Source organism: Labeo rohita, chromosome 1 (assembly GCF_022985175.1).
Source record: "Labeo rohita strain BAU-BD-2019 chromosome 1, IGBB_LRoh.1.0, whole genome shotgun sequence".
NCBI lineage: Eukaryota > Metazoa > Chordata > Actinopteri > Cypriniformes > Cyprinidae > Labeo > Labeo rohita.
The window spans coordinates 39,804,007-39,825,678 of NC_066869.1; the positions used below are offsets into that span (position 1 = coordinate 39,804,007).

Consider the following 21,672-nt stretch of genomic DNA (forward strand, 5'->3'; position numbering starts at 1 on the left):
TATTGTCATGGAAATTATGCAGGATGAATATTATAGCAAATTGAAGCTTAACTATCTCTGAGTTTTCAAATTCAGTTGAAATTTGAATGCTAAATAATGAAAAAACCTAATTTAATTTAATATTAATATATAATAATATAAAATAATATAATATAATATGATATAATATAATATAATATAAATATTGTATACAATTGTTTATATCAAGGCAATCGCTGGTTTCTGAGGGCGTGCTGCTCTCTCTCTCTCTTTCTGTTTTTTTTTTTTTTTTTCTCTCTCTCTCTCTCTCTCGTTGTCATTCTACTACATCAAGAGTGTGACCTGGATCTACTGTCTGCAAACACAACCCCTCCATGTCCTCTCTGCGCGATCATTGTAGGGGACTGAGTTGACTTGGACTAGTGGTTAGTGTTAGCGGCCCATCAGTCAGTATAGTTCAGTGTGTCGCTTTAGACCCGTATATGTGTGTATGTAATGATCAGGTGTGTTAGCGCTTAGCCGCTAACGGCCACAGTCTGACGGACTCTCACCCACAACAGAAACCAAATTCTCAGTGTTTCTTATGCCTGTGTAACCAAACAAGCACAGAGTGTGGGTTTCATTTGGAAATTCAGCTTTTTAAGGTAAGAAATCTACTTTTATGTATTCTATACTCCGAAGAAGCATTAGCAGGGACTATGCGGTTATATTAGCTTAGCTCTGTAACGAAGCTAATGAGGGACTTCACGGTGCATTTTTTAGTTTCGCTTTAGAGTATAGAGTAAGTTCAATATGTAGACACGTGTTTTATCGTTTATATGTTTAGAAGTGTCTATATTTGATGTGTTGTGGGCTGCTCTGTGTCGTTTTTGCTGGCTGGCTAAGCTAAATGCTAACAGAGAGTTGACAACTATAAGCATTTACGATTCTTTGTCTATGTCTCCATTTTTCCTATTAACATCGAGCTGTTATGGAAGTAAAGTGGTTAAAATCAAACTAGGTTTTGCGTCTATCATATTTAGCTTTGAAATGTATGACTGGTTTGGTACTATTGCATTCATTTCAGTAATGCTTCACTGTTCACAAGGTTTATGCTCGAAAAAAGCTGTTTTTTTTTTTTTTTAAAAAGGACAGGAATACTTAAAATGATGGTTTCCCTTTTAAGGAACCGAGATAACATTGGTGTGTGGTATTTCCTTAAGTGTTTATATTGTAACGCCCACTTATTTGGAGAGAGTACAGCAGGATCAGGGCTTTGTTGTAGCCACTGGTGTAAACAGTGATTTTACACGCACTTTAATGGTAAATGTCACGATTGTATATGCTGACATGTGACTGTTACAGCGAAGAGCGCACCTTTGACAATATCCCATACACAAGGCATTACTTTAGTGTTAAAATCATGCCACAGACTTTTTTCTTAGGGGTTGATCAATTCCCTTGGCAAGGCATGTTGTTAGTCTGTTAAAGCCAGGAGTTTTTTAAACTGGGGGTCATGGACCCCCAGGGTGCTACAGAAGAATGTTGGGGGTCTATAGAAATGTTTACATAAAAGTGTAAATAAATAAATACTATAAAAATCAATAGGCTTATAAAAAAAAATGAGCAAATAAATGACAAATCAGTACAGTACTGTGATGAATAGAAAAAATAAAATTAAAATGATCAAAAATTAGATTAAAATGTAAATAATAAATAGATTAAGATAAATGAGTAAATAAATGAATAGTGATGAATAGGATTAAGGTAAAGACGCAACTGAATAAAAACTAAATACTTAATAATGTTTTAGAGATACCTTTAGTACACATTTTTCACATTATGAATAAAATTTTTATACAAAGATATTGATGCCACCTCAGAATTTTGGATGGATGTCCCTCGCACAAGGCTGATCATGTTAGTGGCATTTAAAAGATTGAAAACCACTGATTTAGACTGCTGGACGTGTAGAGAAGTGCTGAAGTCAACAACAGGGGACTTTGATCTACCTAATCAGCAGTTGCTGATTTCAACCGATAAGGTCTGTAAAAGGTGCAGGTCTTTGAATAGATTTCTTCACTCCATTAGGAATTACATCTCCAACATGTCTGCTTCCATATCACAGTATAATAATTAGTGTTCTTAAAGTAGTGAAAAGCTATTGAGGCAAAAGTACATGTATAGACAGGTCAAAGCCTGTAGATATTAATTAATATGAGGCATGTTTGTCTGTGATGGATTATGTCCCATATGCAGACATTGCAGATTGAATCCTCATGAGTAGGGTGAGTTAATGTTCATGCTTTATTTTAATTTAATTTGAATGAATGAATAATTTTTTCTGCAATCCACATCTCAGTGTTCCACGAAACTGACTTGGACTTTATCATAGGATGATGTTTAAATGCAAATAGGCACAGCATATTACAAATCATGTTGTCATGGAAGCAGCTAGAATAATAAAGTCATAAATAGTAACTAAAATTGTATTTTTCCACATGCGCTGAGAAGACCAGGATTGTGTGACAAGAAAGTAAATTGAGTAAACATTTGGATTTCATGTTGACTTAATTATAACTGAATCAAACTGGGTTTCCCTGCTTTTCCAGATGCTCCAAGATCAGTAAGGTGTGGTTCAGTGCTCTTTGGAACCAGAATTAATAAATGCAAAGCCTTTGCTCCTTTGGAGTTGTCATTGGCCTGGTTAGATTGTTTTACAGCTGTGTAACAAATTATTAAATCTACAGCAGTTCTATAATAAAGCGTGAAAGTCCAAGGGAATTTGTTGTTACTTGATTATTTAAATCACATTGAGTACTTTATTTGTGAGCTATTATTTATTATTTGTTATTTTAAATAGCATTTTATCTTGTCACGTTGACATTATAATGTTTTAATTGATCAGATGAAAAAAAGAAAATGAATCCCACTGTGATGTAAAGCAGTAAAACATTAATATAGTCCAAGGGGTGAATATGTTTAATAATTACTATAGTTTGTACACATCCCTTACCAAATGACTGCAAAGCATTCCGTGCACTGCTGTGGTGGACTGTGGGAGATAATGTGAACCATTCACTGAACATAACCTGCCGTTTTAATTTTTAGTCATCAGATAACCTGCATTTGAATGCAAGAGAATTTGTCTTTGTGAACCAATTTTGCACAAGGTCAGTCAACATTTGGTCTGTGTTTGGCTCAAATATTTGACCCCCACTGACTCATGCCGTTTCCCCTGTTTGCCATCTGCACTTTTGCGTGACTCTGACTCATTATTTATATAGAAAAAGGGACCACCTTTAGTAAAGCTATATTTGTCTTAGCTAGTTTTAGTAAACATTAAATGAAGAGTTAAATGAATAAAAATTCTGTCATCGTTGCTCACCCTTGTGCCATTCTTGAGCCGTATAATTTACACGTGGAACGGGTGAGAGGAGATATTGCTCAGAATGTTCATGCTGCACTGTTCAGATTGTTTTCAAGCTTCAAAAACACATTAAAAAAAAGTTTCTTGTCTAAATCTATATGACAGTATTGTCATAGAGTTATTCACTCTACTGCCACTCCCAAATATTATTTAGATTTGTCTATATTCACACTTCATTTGTAAAATCTGCACTAGGTTTAACATTAGTGATGTCAAAATGCCATTGGTTCCTTGCATCTCGCAACCATTCGCTATGGGGCAAGATGAGGTGAAGGTGCATGTAAGATTTGAAATTGATGGCTTTTATCTTAAACGATAACTTAAATTGAGACCTTAGATCAGTAATTTGTTACAGAATACATATCGTGGGAGAGATTAGTAAAGTTTGAAAGTCCTTTGTCACTGTATGCTTGTATTGTATAGTTAAGAGCAGCATAAACATTCTTTAAAATATCTCCTTATGTGTTCCATGAAAAAGTTGTTTTTTCGACATATATTTGGTTGGATATCCCTTTAATGCAGAAGGCAGCTATGGAACTGAACTGAATATAGTAAAAACAGAAGTGGGTTTTTGTCAGTTGGCTGACGTGTTTTGACAGAAAGCTCAGGCCAGTAGATTCTCATTGAGGGATAATTTGTTGCATCTGGAGGGCTGTTGGGTGGAGGCTGAATTTTGGCGTCCGTTGCGTGTGTGTGTATTTCTAAAGGTGGGACGTTGCATCACTGGAGAGTCTGTTGAGGACACAAAAGCAGCGTTGTGCCCTGGTCATGTGATGCCTGTTCGGAAAGCTCCGACCATGTGATCCTGCCTTACAGAATGCTGAGTCGAACTTACAAACGCTGCCTCACCCTTGAGATGTGAGCATGATAGAGAAAAGGACTGAGAAGGGAAAGCTACAGAGCCTTTAAAGAAGAAAGACATAGTGAAACAGGTGTGGACGACAAAACAGGAAACGAAAGCAGTAACGTGCAACAACTCTACGGTGCAGACTACGTGCACTTCTCTCATTCGGTCCTTGCTCACTCTTTGCCTGATGGTGCTGTGGGGAAGGTGGCTGTCTTCTGTGCAGTCAGTTTGTTGGAATGTGGACATTTTGCAAGGACAAGAAGCAATGGCTGAAGAGGACCAAGAACCTTTCCTAGGAAAGTGGAATATGTCTTGGAATGGAAGGGGAACGCTGTGGAATTCCACAGCTTCACCAGGAACAATAGGTTGGAAACAGATGAATTACTGCTTTAACTTCCTTGATGCTATCTAATAACAGCTTGTGCTGAGTTGAAATGTACCCTTCAAGTAATAGTACACTCTTGAAGCTATTCAGGCAGAAAGTGTAGATGGTTAAGTGTAGAGTTATTGTAGGCTATTCATAATTTTATATGATTTCTCTTTATTTAATGAGCTGAAAATACAAGTTGTTCTTAGCAGCAGTTGTGGAGAAAGCTCTAATGGGGAAGCTGAAAGAAACTTGTCATTTTGTGATTTGCGGATAACATGATCCAGATGCATCTGTGAGGAAGTGTGTGTCATGTTTTTGCCACACCCCTCTATGTCCCTGCGCAGACCTTGTGACTGTGTTGCTGTGGCAATTGGGCAGGGAATTTATTAGAGTGCTTGAACAATCTTAAGTGTCTGTCGCTATGGCATTCTTTATTTACTCTTTGTGACTAATGACAGGAAAAGCAAACATCTGTATTGCCATGAAGACATTTTCCAGATTTTTAGAGCTTTACACCGCATCTTGTACCAAAACTGTATGACTTTGTTCTATGAATAGGAAATATAATGAAACTGAATGTGGATTAAAGCGTTCAAACTCCAAAAATAACAAAAAAGCACCATAACAATAGCCCATGTGACTTGGAATGCGAGCGGTTGAGCCATACGTGCCATTATTTGAGTGGACGCGAATGTGAATGAGATTTAGGAGGGGTGGAGGGCATGCTTTTAAATAAAACTGGGATGGTTTTAAACCAAACTGCATGACTTTAGACTTGAGGTGCATCTCTGTTCACTATTATGTGTGTTTTTGTAGTATACTTAGTCCAAGAATTGTGCTTAAACTAATAATAATTTAAACAGATACCTTGATAATGTACCTATTTAAAGGTAACCCCAATTTTTTCGATGATGTGAAATGTTTGCACTCGTTGAGCTACTGGCGCTACCTCTTGCTATTGTTAACACAACTTGTAAAATAAAATACTGATACGATGACCACAGATACTGAAAGAGCTCACAGGTGGTGAGGCATATAAGTGTAGGCTTAAGGCCAGGTCACACCAAGCCGACTTCAAAGAACTAGCGGCGATGGTGTTGTCCCCTCCTGTCGGTAGCTTCTGGACAAAAAGCTACACTTGAACACACCGCACAGACTGCAGCCAACTGCAAACTAACGTGCACTCTGCGCCTGAGAATATATATCAGTTTTTAATAGTATATTCGTCATTCAACTTACCACTTACCATTTTGAATATCAGTTATGTTGATAACTTTCTTCATTTAAAGTGGCTCATGTTTTTATGATAATATTCCCATATTGGAATGCTTGGGCAAGATCACGTAACATTAGAACAGTCTTCTGTTTGTGCCGCCTTCATTTACTTACGCATTTTCATCACTTTTGTTTCATCACTTTTGTTTTAATTCTCCGGCACTTACTTGTTCGTGAAACTAGGCTTCCAATCAGAGTTCTCGCTTTCCCTGACAACCCCAATGGTCCCGACACCAATTCAACATGTTTAATCGGGCAAACTCCCACCGACGTGTGGAACACGCCAAACAAACTCGCCCGACGAGAGCAGACGGCCTACTTTCGGCTTGGTGTGTCCCGGCCTTTAAACCAAATGGCACACCATTAATATTATTTATTTATTTTCCCACACAGAGTCTAAACGCCCCTGAATATCAAGTGAAATCCACGCCGAGAAACTCCTGTAGTGTCTGTAGCGTCATAACAAGTGTCGAAATGTTTACATCCTGCCAGTATGGCATTTAGCATTTCTTGTCTCTGCCGTTTGAAAGCTCTTTCAGTAGCTGTGGTCTACTAAAAGCCTTAAAGGTATCAGGGCTAAAATGGAGAGAACAAAGGCATGGGTGTTTAGGAAGTTATATTCATCCACAAGCATCTTCCCATTCTTCTCTCCTTCTCTTATCGATAGCAAAGCAGTGAAGTCATCGCTTTCTATTGTTGCCCTTTAACTGAAAATTACAACCAAAAGCCGCACATTGCGTCAGTATTTTATTTCTGAGTTGTTTTGCTGCTAAAAATTGCATTTTTTTTTATTCTATTTTTTTAAATTAGATTTCATATGCATTCTGCTATTTCTCAAAGTTATTGTTTTAGTTATCTGATGTTTAAGTAATGGTTTCTGTTTGCCTTTTCTCTTTCTGGAGACCTAGAGTGATAATTTTCAGTGACTGGGATTGTCATCCCTAGTCATCTGGCATAGTTTTATGATGCTTTTTAGTAGAATGACAAGAACATTCTGCAAAACTTTGTCTTTTACTGGATAAAAGAAAGTTATACAGATTTGGAATGACATGACATTGAATAAACAATGAGCGAGTTTTCATTTTTAGTTGAACCATCCTTTTCGTTTTCAGTGTTTTGAACATGTGCATGTTTCCACTGTATTGCGTCGCTCTGTCACTTTAGCTGTCTGGAGCACGGTTGCAAAGTCACTCAATAATTTAGCTGCTAGACTGTCCCACTGACGCTTCTTGTTTCTCTCCAGTTCTTTTTTTTTTAAGAAGCTGAACTGAGTACGACTTTTAAACTGCATTTTCTGCAGCTTCAATAGCTGTCATTTAATTTCCACAAACCAAAGCATGTTGGCTGTTGCCATGGCCTCAGTGTTTCAAAGGCAGGCTTCCTGTTTTGGTGTTCTGTTCCTTAGCAAGAGCGAGTTTCCTGTTGAGCCAGACAGAGAGAGCGGGAGAGCAGGTAACTTTGGCTCTGCACATGAGGTTCTTGAATGTTTAAGATGTTGTGTCTTTGTAGTGCTATTGATCTTTTTTTTTCACTTTATGTCTTTTGTCTCTTATCCTGCTGTCCGACTGCAGTCCTGGAGTTTGCCGCAGGGGGTCAGCAGACTGTGGGGTATGAGTCATGACGTCTGTGGTGCTCGTAGACAGTGGAGGAGCAGTGGTGGAGTATGTCACAGCAGTGGACGACCATTTACCGGTAAGATTTTTACAACTACAAAAATTTTTCACTTTATATTAGGTTGCTGCTGGTCTTACACTAAAATGGTATTAGGTTATTTCCCGGATGTACTCAAATGTGGCGAGGTCCAATATGATTGGCTGACATTACACAATTTGCAAGAACCATAAACTTCATAAACGTCGTATTTTTGACTACTGATGTGAAGTTTGTTGACTTTGTAGTTTATTCTGGCAGGAACTGAATGAAGATCAGCCAATCAGATTAGAGCTTGCCAGACTCCGAAAGTGTTTACCATTTTTGTGTGCAATTTGTATCAGGCGGTCAGTGAGACGGAATGGTAACGTCTGCTGCTAAGAGTCAGAGTGCTCATATTTTGAGGCACAAACAAGTTGATGAAATGTTTGTCATTGTACCAATTCAACATTTTCCACAGAGCTATATGCGAATTTTTTTTTTTTTTTTTTTTGTTGTTTTTTTTTTAAGTCTGCATGAACCCGAAACTGTGACCAACTTCCATTCAGTATTGTACATTTCAGGATGTATTTTAAACAGAATATTGAATGAGAAAACAGATGGTCTTGATTTCAGCTCACGTTTTTGGCATCTTCTCATCATCGGAGAAGGAACGCCATTCTAGTGTGGAAGCAAATTTTCAGATTTTGACTAAAGATTATGAAGAAAAAACTTTTTTTTCTGTAAATAAAAGTGCATGGAAATTTTTTTCTCCACCTGACTATTTGTCTTTATTATATTTCTATTTAATTTTAATTAATTTGTCAGTTTTAGTAATTTTAGTACTTTAACTTATTTAAGTTAGTTGCCAAGTATTTTACATTTTTCATGTAAAATCTGTATTTCATATTATTTCAGCTTTATGTCAGTTACTAAAAATGTATTTTAAAAATAAGAACGCTGATGTGAGCAGAGTAAATGAATTTTGATAGCATGTGTTTCAAAAAAAGAAAATTGTTATTTGTTATGTTGGTCAGAACATCTTTTCCTGTAAAAGTGGGCAGTTTTTGGTCAGAAAAAGCTGCAAAGATTGTTCATGTGATGGCTTAAGTAAAAATAACTAATTACTACACTGCTGTTCAAAAGTTTTTTTTTTTTTTTTTTGAAGAAGAATAATTATCAATGTTGTAAACAGTTGTGCTGCTTAATTTTTTTTTTTTTTTTACATTTCTTTCTGACCACAAACTTTTAAATGGTAGTTTATATTGTTACAAAAGATTTCTATTTTAAATAAATGCTTTTTTTTTTTTTTTTTTTTTAATTTAAGTATAACAAAGTTCCTACAAAATATTAAGCAGCACAACTGTTGTCAAAACTGATAATAAATCAGCATATTAGAATGATTTCTGAAGGTTCATGTGACACTTAAGACTGGAGTAATGATAATTCAGCTTGCATGACAGGAATAAAATACATTTTAAAACATTCACAGAAAAAACAGTTGCTTTATATTGAAATAATATTTCACAATATTACAGATTTTTTCTGGATTTTTGATTAAAAAATGCAACCTTGATGAGCATAAGAAATGTTTTTAAAAAAACCTTGCTGATCCCAAACTTTTCAGTGGCAGAGTATATAAAGATACAGAAAAGATATCTTAGGAGTCACTTTCAGATTTTACTTAAATTTCACTTAAGATTTTTTTTTTCAGCTGGTGAACAATAAAAACACTGACAGCCAATCTGCATCATTTGCTTATAATAAACAGTGTTATCGTTCATTGGTGTGGATGCTAATATAGTTAGCATTACAGTTATGTTAGTAGTTATCCAGTGAAAGGGCCTTTAAAGTTTTCAAGTATTATCCAAATTTTATTTCAGTAAAACTTTACAGCAAGTCATGAAATTAAAATTTTTTAGAAATAATGTTTATAAAGTTTATTTTTAGATTTCAGGTTTCTTCTTGTTCATGAAACCTCTGTTCTCTGTCTAGGAGGAGGGTGTGTATGAGGTTGAGGGAGAAATAGAGGGAGAGGTGGAAGGAGAGGCGGAGTACCCTGCGGTGATCGTGGAACCGGTCCCCAGTGCACGATTGGAGCAGGGCTTCGCTGCTCAGGTGCTGGTGTACGATGATGAGACATACTTGATGCAGGGAGTTGCTGAGGAGCAGGAGGTGGAGACTGAAGTGCTGGAGACCGGTGAGAACACTGTTACAACATAACCACTATTATGTCTTTCTCAGCTGATTTTCACTCAGCCTACGAAAATACCTCCCAGGTGAAAAACAAGTGCACTTAAAGTGCTCTATTTTCATATACTACAAATTTTTCTTTAGTACTTTATAAGATAATCTTAAGAACATCTAAGTGTACTCAAATGTGCTATTTTGGGACACCATTAATCTGTTCTAAAATGAGCTTTTAAAATACTATCTATGTATTAAAAAATGTATAAAATAATTGTAGTATACTTAAACACATCTTTCATGCACTGGTTGGTTCAAGTGTACTACAAGTGGTAATTAAATACATTTTTTAATACCTAGAATGTATTTTAAAAGCATATTCATATTCGTTGTGTCACTGAGATGCTCTGAAGATTATCTTAAAGGGGTCATCAGATGCAAAGTTCACTTATATGTTGTTTGAACATTAATGTGTGTTTGCAGTGTATGTACACATCTACCCTATAATGATAAAAATCCGTGCAGTGGTTTTTAATTAATGTGTAGAAATAATATCCCCTTTTTCAAATTGAGCCATTCTCAGATGCCTGCATTTCGGTGTGGCGTCACACCGATAGAGGCCGCTCCCACGATAGTTGATTGACATGAGCGTCTTACCTCAGACTCGCCTTACAACAGTCCGACCTCCATTGTTCCGATGCTGGAGCAGGGATGTACACTGCCCTCCAAAAGTTTGGAAATGCCCTAGAAAAATGGGATTTTGGACAACATTGGCATGAATCATTTTTAATTTGTGACAGTTTTGCACTGATAAGGGACAACTCGCACTATGAAGACATAATTTATTACATAAACAGTTTATACATAGAAAAAACTTAAATTTTCGATTCATCAAAATATCCACCATTAGCGGCTATTACAGCTCTGCATAATCTGGGCCTAAATTCATTGTATTCTAAACTTACTTGGCAATCAATTGTTGAAGCTATTAAGGTGTGCTGACACAAAAATCTTTTAAAAACCTGGGCCAAGTTTAAACCAGTACCAAAGGGACTTGTCAGACTTTGACATGTGTATATATTGCCGTTATTATGTAATCAAAATGAAAATTATTATTGCTGGTCTTCAGTGATAATGTCAAGTTACTTCAATGTATTTGCCCCAAATACGGATTTAAAAATAAAATAAAATAAGGATTTATGCTGATATTGTCCAGAACCACACTTTGCCAGGGGTGTTTCCAAACTTTTGGAGGGCAATGTTAGTTAGACAAGAATATCTCAGATTGAGTGATTGCAGTGTTGTGTTGCTGGGTGTGATGATAATGAACATAGTGGTCATCATTTACTACCGACATCTGAGCTGCTGAAGATGCAGTGGATTACGTTTGTTGAATGGAATGCGCCTCCCGATCTACATATATCTGTCTATGTTCGTGCGAATCATTCGTGATCCAGCTTCACTTACAGCAGAAGTGAGTATAAAAGGGTTTTTATGAATCTTTGTGATCGCCTTTGATAATAACGAGCTAGTTAGCAAGTTTAGCGGCTAAATGCGGCTAAAGTAAGCAGGCTCGTCACTCCACAGCGAGAAGAGAGGGGCGGGGCGAGCAGAGCTCATTAACATTTAAGCAACCTCGACTAGAACAGGATGAATTTTGCAGAGCTGATTTTGGCAAGGAAAAAAGGGTGTTGTTTTACACTACCATTAATAATTTTTAACCAAAGTATATTATAGACTTTTCATTAAGGCCCTAAAGAATCATATCAACTTGTGGAAAATTGGCATCCGATGATCCCTTTAAGAAGTATTAAAATGTAATTTTTACTATATTATATGAGTGTGTGAAAATGGAGCACTTTAAGTACTTTATGGAAGTGCCCTTTTTGCCTGGGCTGGCTAGGAAATTTGGAGATAGAAGATAAAATCCCCTTTATGCTTCATCACTTCATGGACACATATACACAATCTTGAATGTATGCACACAAAACACAAACGCTCACAGTCACACTGCCTCATAGGGCTGCACAATTAAGTGGAATAAAACCACAACTGCAGTATGGCTTAGTCAATTGTAAAATTGTAAAAGCTGCGATTTAATTGAATAAACATGTGCGCTGCATGTTTTAGAGTAAAGTGCTGCACTTTGTTCATTTACATGCAAGCAGCTCATGATTCGCTGTTTTCAGTGTCCCAAAGCAGCTCAGCTCACAGAAATGCTGCTCCACACAAACTCATCTCTGCATGTGCTGTGAGTTCAAGTTACTTATAGTTTGCATCCAAAATTAGTAAAGATAATGTTTTTATTAAGTTGAAGCTTTAAAGACTCCCTGCAGTTTTCCACCAAATTAAAAGCTCTGTGGCTTAACGTTGGAAAGTAAAGAAATTACGACAGACATAAATATTAGTAATGTAGTTTTCCTGTTGTAAAATAAAATTATTAATATTATTATCTAATGTTTTGTTTTTTTGGTTATTTTGCAGTATTGCAGTAGTAATTTATTTATAGATTTATCATTTGAGTGATACTAGAATAAAAATATTTAAACATTTTTTTATTAGTAGTAGTAGTTGAAGTAGTAATGGTAGTAGTATTGTATACTCATATTAAATGGTCTTGTTTTGTCCCTAGCTGATCACATGCCTTTACAAAGGACCTGTTTTTTAGATGTATGTCAATTTTTGACATACGTTTTATTACAAACAAAGCTGTCGAGTCTGCATAATTCATTACACATCCACTTCCAGCTATTCATAACACATCTATATTGAATTCCCTATTAAAATGGCAGAGAAACTCTTGGCACACACTTTACTACAACCAGTACTCTTACTTAATGGGCTTTTGTTCACTTGAACAAAATGTTCTCTATTCCTATGATTGCATGTTAAAATATTTTGAATCCTGTGATTTCCAGTAGTTTCTGTTGGCATAAAGACTTTATGAAGCCACTCTTTGTGAACACACGACTGTGTCCAGCATTATGCATTTGTAAACTTTAATTGCCCAATCAAAATACTTTATGGGTGGACATTGATGGACTGTAAATACTACAGAGAGAGTTGACTATAGTAGTTAAACAGTGCTTTTTTTATGTCTCTGTTATGTTAGTGGTTACATACCCTGGTTATTTTGGTGCTTGCGGACTCTTTGTTATACATTGTATATAAACTGCATCCCTATGGGCTGGGATTTGTGGCCTATTTAGTGATGTATCATTTTAGAGGGTAACCACATAAGCATGATTCTGCTAAAAAATCAACCATGTGGTTCAAAGATCGCTTTCTTATTATGGTTACAGTTACCATCAGTCAAACACAGAGCTACACTTATATTTTTACAACCAATTCCTAAATTGCCAGGTTATGCAGTTACACTTACTAATTTATCAGAGATTGTCACTTTAAAGAGACAATTCACCCAAAATCATCATCATCATCATAATAAAAAGTCATTATTTGCTCACCCCATGATGCTTTCATTGTATGGAGAAAAACAATGAAAGTAAATGGTGACTGGGTTTTCCTAGCAGCTTCTTTTGTGCTCTATTAAAGAAAGAAAGTAATCTTGGTTTGGAGCAACATGAGGATGAGGGCCATGCATAAAATTGTTTCGTGTAGATTTGGTGCCAAGGCCCTGTCTTGTGATGAATCTCTACAGCCCTCTTGTGGACATTCCTTGAAGTGTTGAGCAGAATATGGTCATTCGTGACATAATACTCGGAAGTATTAAAATAATGTAAATACTTACAGGCCACTTATACTTAATACTTAAATGTCACGTGACATCATAATACAAGCGTTTCCTTCATATTAGTAGAGAAATATTACAGGTACTTTGATATCACAGTTTTAAAAATACTTAAAAGACAATATGAAAATGTTTAAGAACATTTTATGTCCCTCTAGAAAATAATAGAATACAAAACCGAATTTGAAAAATAAACACCTGCTTGCAATATTCATGTCTATTCAGAAAAGTCATTTACAGTGATTTATATATATATCGAGGATACTTTGAGATCACAGTTTAAAGTGCTTAAAAGACAAGACGTTTAAGAATATTTTATAAAGAATGTCCTACTAGAATAAAACACAAAATACGACGCCCGCAAAAAGAAATGCCATATCATACCGTTTCTGTTCAGAAGTTATTTTAAATATCTATATGTTAGATACTTTTGACAGTTGAAGTTAAAAACAAAACAGTATGAAGATGTTTACGTGAATTTTATAAAGATTATCCCTCTTGATAGTACAATTCAGAACAGTTATTTTTCAAAAACTTCGATTAATTCACTTTGTGGAGAATTTTAGATTTCCCGTGTTTTAAAATACGCATATACGTAATTTGAATTGCTGTACGTTCTAAAAAGGATTTTTAAAAGATTTTTTTGTAAATAATGTTGACGTAAATCGAACGTAACGGAGAGCGCGCGGAGGATTTCCTGTGTTTGGCGCGGAAGGATCTGTGCGCGCTGTTGAGTTTGTGGAGATTTCCTGTGGAGGCGGAGTGATATGCGAGTCGTGCGTCTCTAAACGCTTTCAATGCGAGTCAATGTGAATCTGCACCTCTGGACGAAACATGGCGACGTCGCTGCATGAGGGACCCGCTAACCAGCTCGATCTGCTTATCCGAGCAGGTAAAAACACCAAAGCGCGTGTTGAACCTCGCCAGCGTGGGTTTGTTTGGGGCGCAGCAGAGCGGTGCTTGCGCTGCAGCGCTGAGATCCGTGAAGTTGTGCTGTAAAGTAATGGAGGGCATTTCAGGAAGTGATCACCTTGGTTGGCAACCTGCATGGCGTTGCCTAATTTTCTTATCTGCTTTCTTGGAGTGCTGAAAAGTAGCGTGGAGGTGTGTGCGTGTTGTGTTATGCGTGACCAGCGTGCACAGTGTTGAGTTTGCACAGCGCTGAGGGCGTTTTAAATGTGGACTGTGTTAGAATAACGGGTTTCTCTGGAGGTGGTGCGCTGCTCTGAAACCAGGAAGTGGGAGAGATGTTGTCTTTCCTACGTCTTTGCCACGCTGTCTGGAGTCGGAAGGACACTGAGTTTTATTTTTAACTCTTAAATACAGCTTACTAAAATGTGAATTTTACGTACTCTTTTGAGTGGATTGTTTTCTTCATTAAATAGCGCCTGAGAGCTTTACGTTTAACAATAGCTTTATTTTGATGCCTCATCGTCAAAGGAAATGTGGTATATCGGAGGAAAAAATACACGCGGAGCAACTACATTATTAGTACATTTTAATTAATAATTTTTTTAAGACGTATGCCAAAAACAGTGAGTTTGACTAATAAAATACACGTTTGCTTCATGTCGCAGATGTCCCGTTATCTAAACGTGGTCGCTCTGCTTTCTGCACATTTTAGCGCTGAATGTTAAGCTCCGTGAGCAACATTTAACGCTTAATGATTTCTTTAAACGCCAATTTGTCTTTTATGACATGAAATGTGTTGCTGTAAAAGTGTCGAGTGGATATTTTACTTTTTTTCTGTGAATGTTTAGATTTTAGAGCTAATTTGATGGCGGAAGCATTGTTATTCCACTGGGCTGTCTAAATTTTGAGTGACAGCACTTTTCGTCCAATAGTATTGGCGGCCCGTTCGAAATCCTACACCTGGCCAATCATCATGTCTGTTTCTCGGGGCGTTGATCTGAGTAGAAGCCAATCAGATTCGGGGCGGGGATTGAGTGGCAGGAAGCTCGAAGAGCGTCTTCAGAAAGAACTGGAGGGAAAGCTCTGACGACTGTAAACACGGAAGTGAGGAGGGACAGCACTACTTTCTTGTGGACCGCTATTTTAGTGACAGAAAAATAGTACCGCAATATTAAGTCTTACGTACTGTTTGTTTACAATTTGCTGAGTTAATAATAATAATTAATTTATTCTTATTTGAACATCAACAATGACGTGATTGGATATTTAGCAGATGTTGTAGTGTTTTATAAATATTTACGTAAAGCTTCATTCCTTGTTTTTACCGGCGGAAAAGTTATTTTTATTTATTTCTTTTAAACTTTTTTTTTTTTTTTTAGAGAGCTTTTTATGTTGAGGGCTTGTTTGTTTTAACGTTTTCATTACTATTTTTGATTAAATAACATACTTCTGAAGAACTTTTTAAGGAATATTTAAGTCATAAATAAAAATAGTCAACAATTATCACCCTCATGTTCTTCCAAAATTTTTAGTATGGAACAACATGAGAAAATTATGTAGTTTATTTTTGCATTAAATATGCATTTAAATGTATGTCTTCAAAGACTAAAAGATAACACTTGTAGTCCAAAACATACCTCCAAACAGCAGGTGCAACTTTTTAAAACTTTTATAGCAGTTGTTTGAAAGCAGCCTCCTTATATTAACTTTGTAGTTATGTATCCATAAGCGTTTTGTTTAAATAACACTTTGATTTGTGTCCTGTCTCCAAGGGCAGTTCTGTCTCAATACAGGAAGTAAATGCCGGGTCACTCGTTCTAGAGGGCACGGTGTGTATGTGTTTATGACTGGGACTGCCTAAAGATAGCCCCCTTGTGCAGCAACAGAAACACATAGCCAAACATGGGCAGGCTCAGGTTGTAATGGGAGTTCAGTGACGGCTTGGATAGACTGGCACAGGTGCTAGTGGCTCTGGATGTTAACGTCAAAGGGAGCAGGGCTGGAGGTTCTGTCCTATATATGCATGAACTGCTTGTCTGAGATCAGCCTCTCCGCACCTGTTTCTAAATAAGCGTGTCCAAGGAAGTGACTTGTCAGTTAGCAGATGCTTTTATCTGAACTGTCTTAGAGCACGCTAATTGGGCTTTGAGTAGACTGATTGCAGGTATGACACCCCTGGCTCTATTTAGGTCCAGAGGCAGAATCTCAACAAGTGTGTAGTTCATAGCTTGCACTTTTGTGTTAATAGGTCCTTATGGGATTTACATTAAATGTTCTGTCATAACCATTAGTTCTGGTTATATTTAGTGATTCGAAACACTCATTCTCCGAATGCTCAACTTGCATTGTCTTTGTCACTCCTGTCAACTCTTTGACAGCGATTTGCAGTGACAAAGCAACTGGAAGTCATTCATTTTCAATGTTAACTTCTCTTTAACTGTCAGGTAGTATTTTAAAGCTCTGAAGTACCATATTAAAGTGTCAATCATACGGTTGATTAAGTCTCTATGCTAAGTAGATGCTACAAAAGTAACTTATTCAACCATAACGCCTTTTAAACATCAAAAAAATATAAATCTATTAGATGAAATCCATTTTCTGTGTACTTTGTTTTTGATTTTTAGCTATTGCTAAACCAGTTTTCTCATCATCTGTCCTGAAACACATTACTCATTCTGTGGGGTCTGATTGTGATTTATTTATTTTTTTTGAATATTATGATGTTGAGTAACCATGAATGCATGTTTTTCACTCACTAGCACCCTCTATTGGCAGTTTAGTGTACAGATATTGTTTAAAACATGAGTTTACCATGTGTACCAGCAATTGTTTATGTGGCATTTGTTATTTAGTTAATTTAGCAAGCATTAATTAAATTGATTAAAAGTAACAGAAATGACAACATAAATGACATTTTAAAGTGGAAAAATATTGTAATAGTTCACAATATTACTGATTTACTGTATCTTTGAATGATTAAGTTTTTTTGTGTTCTGTCTGTTGCAGTGGAAGCATCAGTTCATGGCTCTGTGCAATGCTCTGATAAAACCATTGAGGCTGCTGAAGCTCTTCTGCACATGGACTCTCCCTCCAGCTTGCGTGGAGACCGAAGCCCAGGTGAGCATTGCTGTCTCACTTTTAGTTTTCACATCACAAAACAAGACACTTTAGATAGCCACACTGTGGGGAAAACTAAGTTTTTTTGTTTTTTTTTTCTTCTTCTTGTTGTGTAGAGGTATTTGTGCCTCCATGTGTCAACACTTCAGAATTTTTGCATGCTGCCATGCGACCTGATGTGCTGACAGAGACAGTGGTGGAGGTCAGCACAGAGGATTCAGAGCCCATGGAGGTGGTTACGGTTCTTCAGGAGCCTGAGATGCTGGAGACAGAACCCACCAAAAGAAGAAAATGTGAGAACATGAACACTGTCAAAGGCAATATTCAGATTATTATTATTATTATTATTATTATTTTTTATTTTTTTTTTTGGTTAAATTGAATGTCTGTGAATATATTCTGTTAACTTTATTATTATTAGTTATTATTATATATATTTTTAGATTAAACTTTTAATTATTGTTTGTTTTATCTTTTCAGCTGGGCGGAAACCTAAACCTCATCACATTTCAAACGGTTCTCCAGACCTGGGCATCAAGAAGAAGTCTAGAGAAGGGAAAGGTATGTCTCGTACATTCAGTGTTATATGCATGATGTGCTTAATCAATGGGTGAAGAAACATCTGAGTCATGTCTTTTTTCTTTCTTTATGATGTATTGTAAATTCAATACTTTATGTAGTATACATTGTAAAAAAAAAACCCCAAAAACAAACAAAAACACTAGCTTGTTCTATTCTTTTTCTATTCTATCTGTTTTCTTTTTATCATATAATTAAAAATAAACCCTTGCTGCGTGTACTCTGTTAGGCTAACTGAGACTTGACATAGCACTTACATATCATTGCTCTTTTGTTGATTTTGATTGCTTCCGTTGTCCTTGTTTGTAAGTCACTTTGGATAAAAGCATCTGCTAAATGACTAAATGTAACTGTACTGAATTTTAGTTGATTTGTCAGTACTTTAGAAAGTAATAAACGTACTGTATGAGTATTACTGTCGTGAAAGAATTTGGGGTCAAGTTTTTTTTTTTTTTTTTTTTGAAAAATTGTTTTATTCAGAATAAATTGATCAAAAGTGACAGTAAAGATGTATATATTCTACCAAATATATTATATTTCAAATAAATGCTGCACTTTTATGCTGAAATTCTTAAAAAAAAAAAAGAGAGAAAAAAGCCCCCCCCCCAATAATTTTTACTTTTTAAGAAAATCAGAATGCGACACTAAAGACTACAGTAATGATGCTGAAAATGTAGCTTTGATCACAGGAATAAATGACATCTTAAAATGTATTTAAATAGAAAGCAGTTATTTTAAATAGTAAAACATATTTTGCAATATTAATGTTTTTGCTGTATTTTGGAGAAAAAAATGCAGGCTTGGTGAGCAGAAGAGACTTCCTTAAAAGACATAAAAATAACATAAACATTTTTTAAAAAATTCCCCTCAAAAAAAAAAAAAAAAAACTGCTTACTAAGCCTGCATTTATTTGATTCAATATACAACAACAGTTGACATGTTCTTAACAGGATTTGTGACATCCATGGTAGTATTATTCATTTTTCAGTGGCTGTTTGTTTGCAAGTATTAATCAGATTATGTTGAACTTCTGTGATATGTGTTTTCCTACAGGAAGTACATACCTGTGGGAGTTCCTGTTGGACTTGCTGCAGGATAAGAACACCTGTCCCAGATACATTAAGTGGACACAGAGGGAGAAAGGCATCTTCAAACTGGTGGACTCTAAAGCTGTGTCAAAGCTCTGGGGCAAACACAAGAACAAACCAGACATGAACTACGAAACCATGGGCAGGGCGCTCAGGTGAGGAGCTTGTGTGTGCAAACACCTTAAGATATTTTAAGATTACTTTTTGCATGGCCATATTAACCAGTTGCAATTGTTATCCATAAAAAAGGGAAAGTGATGTGACCTGTGGCCGAGTATGGTGTCCCATACTAGGAATTTCTTAACTAGAATTATCTGTTCTAACATTGTATTTATCTTTGTTTCTCTCAGGTATTACTATCAGAGAGGCATCTTGGCTAAAGTTGAAGGTCAGAGGTTGGTATATCAGTTTAAGGAAATGCCTAAAGACATTGTCGTTATCGATGACGATAAGTGCGACCCTGGCGATGACGTAATCGGAGAGAAGACCTACGAGCGTGTTCCTCCCTCATCTGACACTCTATTGGCAACTGACCTCTCCAAAACCCCTGCCATCTTGAGAGGGGGCGGTAGGACTGTGGTCCATCCAGGCTCCCCAAAAGCTAAAGCTGCGCTCACTGCAACTCCTGTTCAGCGCATTGTAACCGTCTCTGCGTCAACGGATCCATCACAGCCGTCCCATGCCACCATTATCCCAAATGCCAATGCACCCAGGTAACTACTCTTAAATTATAGTTTCTAAATAAATTCTATATATTTTTCAACATTGTCTTAAAACAAAAAATCTTGTGTCCAGGACTGTGCGGGTTGCGATGCAAGTGCCGGTCGTCATGACTAACTCCTTGGGACAGAAGATCTCCACTGTGGCCGTGCAGTCAGCGAACCCTTCGCTCCTCACTACAGCGCCTACCAACACCGGCTCAGGGGCTGGTGCGAACGCACCCAAAGTCCTAATCCAGACCATGCCAACGATGGTTCCCGCCACAGCCGAGAACGGCGACAAGATCACAGTCCAGCTCGCCAAGATAATCACCATCCCCGCTACCCAGCTCACGCAGTGCCAGCTACAGGCCAAACCGGGCACCCCAACGGGCATCAATCTGATGGGCACACCCCTCGCCGTCCGAGCCCTCACGCCCGTGTCTGTGGCGCCGGGGACGCAGGTGGTCAGGTTGGCCGTTCCGGCCCAGCAGAGTCCTGCTCAAGCGAAGACGCAGGTCCCTGTTTCAATCCAGACGCAAACTCAAATCCCAATCTCCGTTCAGACGGCATCTACTCCAGTTCAAATCCAGATTCAACAGAGCCAGCTTTCTCCAAAAGCAAAAATCGTTCAAACCTCAGAGTCCAAACCTGATAGCACTTCGGCAGAACAGCCTGAGCAGGACAATCCCACACAGGTAGCAGCAGCAGTGGTGCTGGTAGAGGAAGGTTCAAATCCACAGTCTGAAGCAGAGAGCTGAAAAGTGATGCCTTTTTGTCAGTCATGAACAATGAACTTATATTTCCCAGATACTTTTCAGTCACATTCTGGGAGTACAAACTGGAGATTTGTTGACTTGTACAGTTTCAGAGTTCAAGTGTGGTATCATTTTATATGTCAAAAAGGAAAAAAAATCAGGCAAACACCAACTCACATCATGTGGATTAAATCTGGATGTCCATCATTTCAATTATGTGGTTTAAGGGACCAATGTAAAGAACACTACAGTTTTCCGTATTATTATTATTATTATTTTTTTTTTTAAATCTAACTTTGACACTAATAACAACTAAGCAGAACACTAAGGAGTGAGTAGTTGAAGTAGTCAAGTATGTGAACTTTTGAGGGAGGATAAATTCAACTTTTTATAACTTGTATAACGAGTTTTTTTTCTTTAACATTTAAATTGCAAGGAAAAACCAGCAGTTTCTTTTGACGATCACTGTGAGCGCACGCTTCTGCCCGTGTTTCACAGGAACGTGTCGATTCTTCTCCCTCCTCCTCTACTAAGGGAAGAAATGGACTTTGTATATATGAATTATACAGTTTACTGAATTTATAAACAATGCAGCCTTAGAACAGTTTTGTTTTTGTTGTTATTCTTTTAAGTCAAGCTTATTAAGCTTTTGTGTTAAGCTCATGTTTTGTTGTTTTTTGTCCCTCACACGTTGTACCAAGCACAGTATTATTGGCAAACAAACGGCAAAACATTTTTGCATTCATGTCTCAATCTTCCAGATAAAAAAAAAACAGTAATGTTTAGGTGTAAGTAAAGCCGGATCCAAATCCTTGAACGATGCTAGTTTTTCAACACTGAAATGGATGAATTCAAAAAAGGTCAATGAGCAGCATGCATCCTCACTTCAAATACAATTGTTGCGCATTTTTCTTTTGCTTTTTATTAGTCCTTAAAGAGGGAGAACAACATGTTTGTGTTCAGAATAATCTAGTTTGTATATTCAACATTTGAAGTATATTCTATTTTGTTGTACTCTTGTTTCAAAGTGTACTCAAGTAGATTTTACTCAAATACAAAAAAATATTCCTGAA

General features: G+C 36.9%; 1 protein-coding gene across 7 annotated transcripts; it reads left to right on the top strand.

Annotated features, from left to right (window-relative positions):
* Nucleotides 1–282: 282 nt before the first annotated feature.
* elf2b (E74-like factor 2b (ets domain transcription factor)) lies at nt 283–21,672 on the top strand. Of its 7 annotated transcripts, none has more exons than XM_051105925.1 (10): nt 283–623; nt 7,286–7,332; nt 7,452–7,572; nt 9,505–9,709; nt 17,366–17,476; nt 17,593–17,793; nt 17,957–18,037; nt 19,109–19,298; nt 19,494–19,856; nt 19,939–21,672. In XM_051105925.1, the coding sequence occupies exons 3-10, from the start codon at nt 7,498–7,500 to the stop codon at nt 20,600–20,602; spliced, it is 1,890 nt and encodes a 629-aa protein (XP_050961882.1). In that variant the 5' UTR covers nt 283–623; nt 7,286–7,332; nt 7,452–7,497; the 3' UTR covers nt 20,603–21,672. The 7 variants fall into 7 exon arrangements, with proteins under 7 accessions (XP_050961882.1, XP_050961891.1, XP_050961899.1 ...); XM_051105942.1 differs by lacking the exon at nt 283–623 and adding an exon at nt 639–4,600; XM_051105934.1 differs by lacking the exon at nt 7,286–7,332.

What these genes read in the sequence shown, in the direction of transcription:
- elf2b (XM_051105925.1), top strand. Translation starts at nt 7,498, where the DNA reads ATGACGTCTGTGGTGCTCGTAGACAGTGGAGGAGCAGTGGTGGAGTAT. An exon ending in GAAGTCTAGAGAAGGGAAAG is followed by an intron (nt 18,038 to 19,108) that starts GTATGTCTCGTA and finishes GTTTTCCTACAG; the next exon opens with GAAGTACATACCTGTGGGAG. An exon ending in ACCATGGGCAGGGCGCTCAG is followed by an intron (nt 19,299 to 19,493) that starts GTGAGGAGCTTG and finishes TGTTTCTCTCAG; the next exon opens with GTATTACTATCAGAGAGGCA.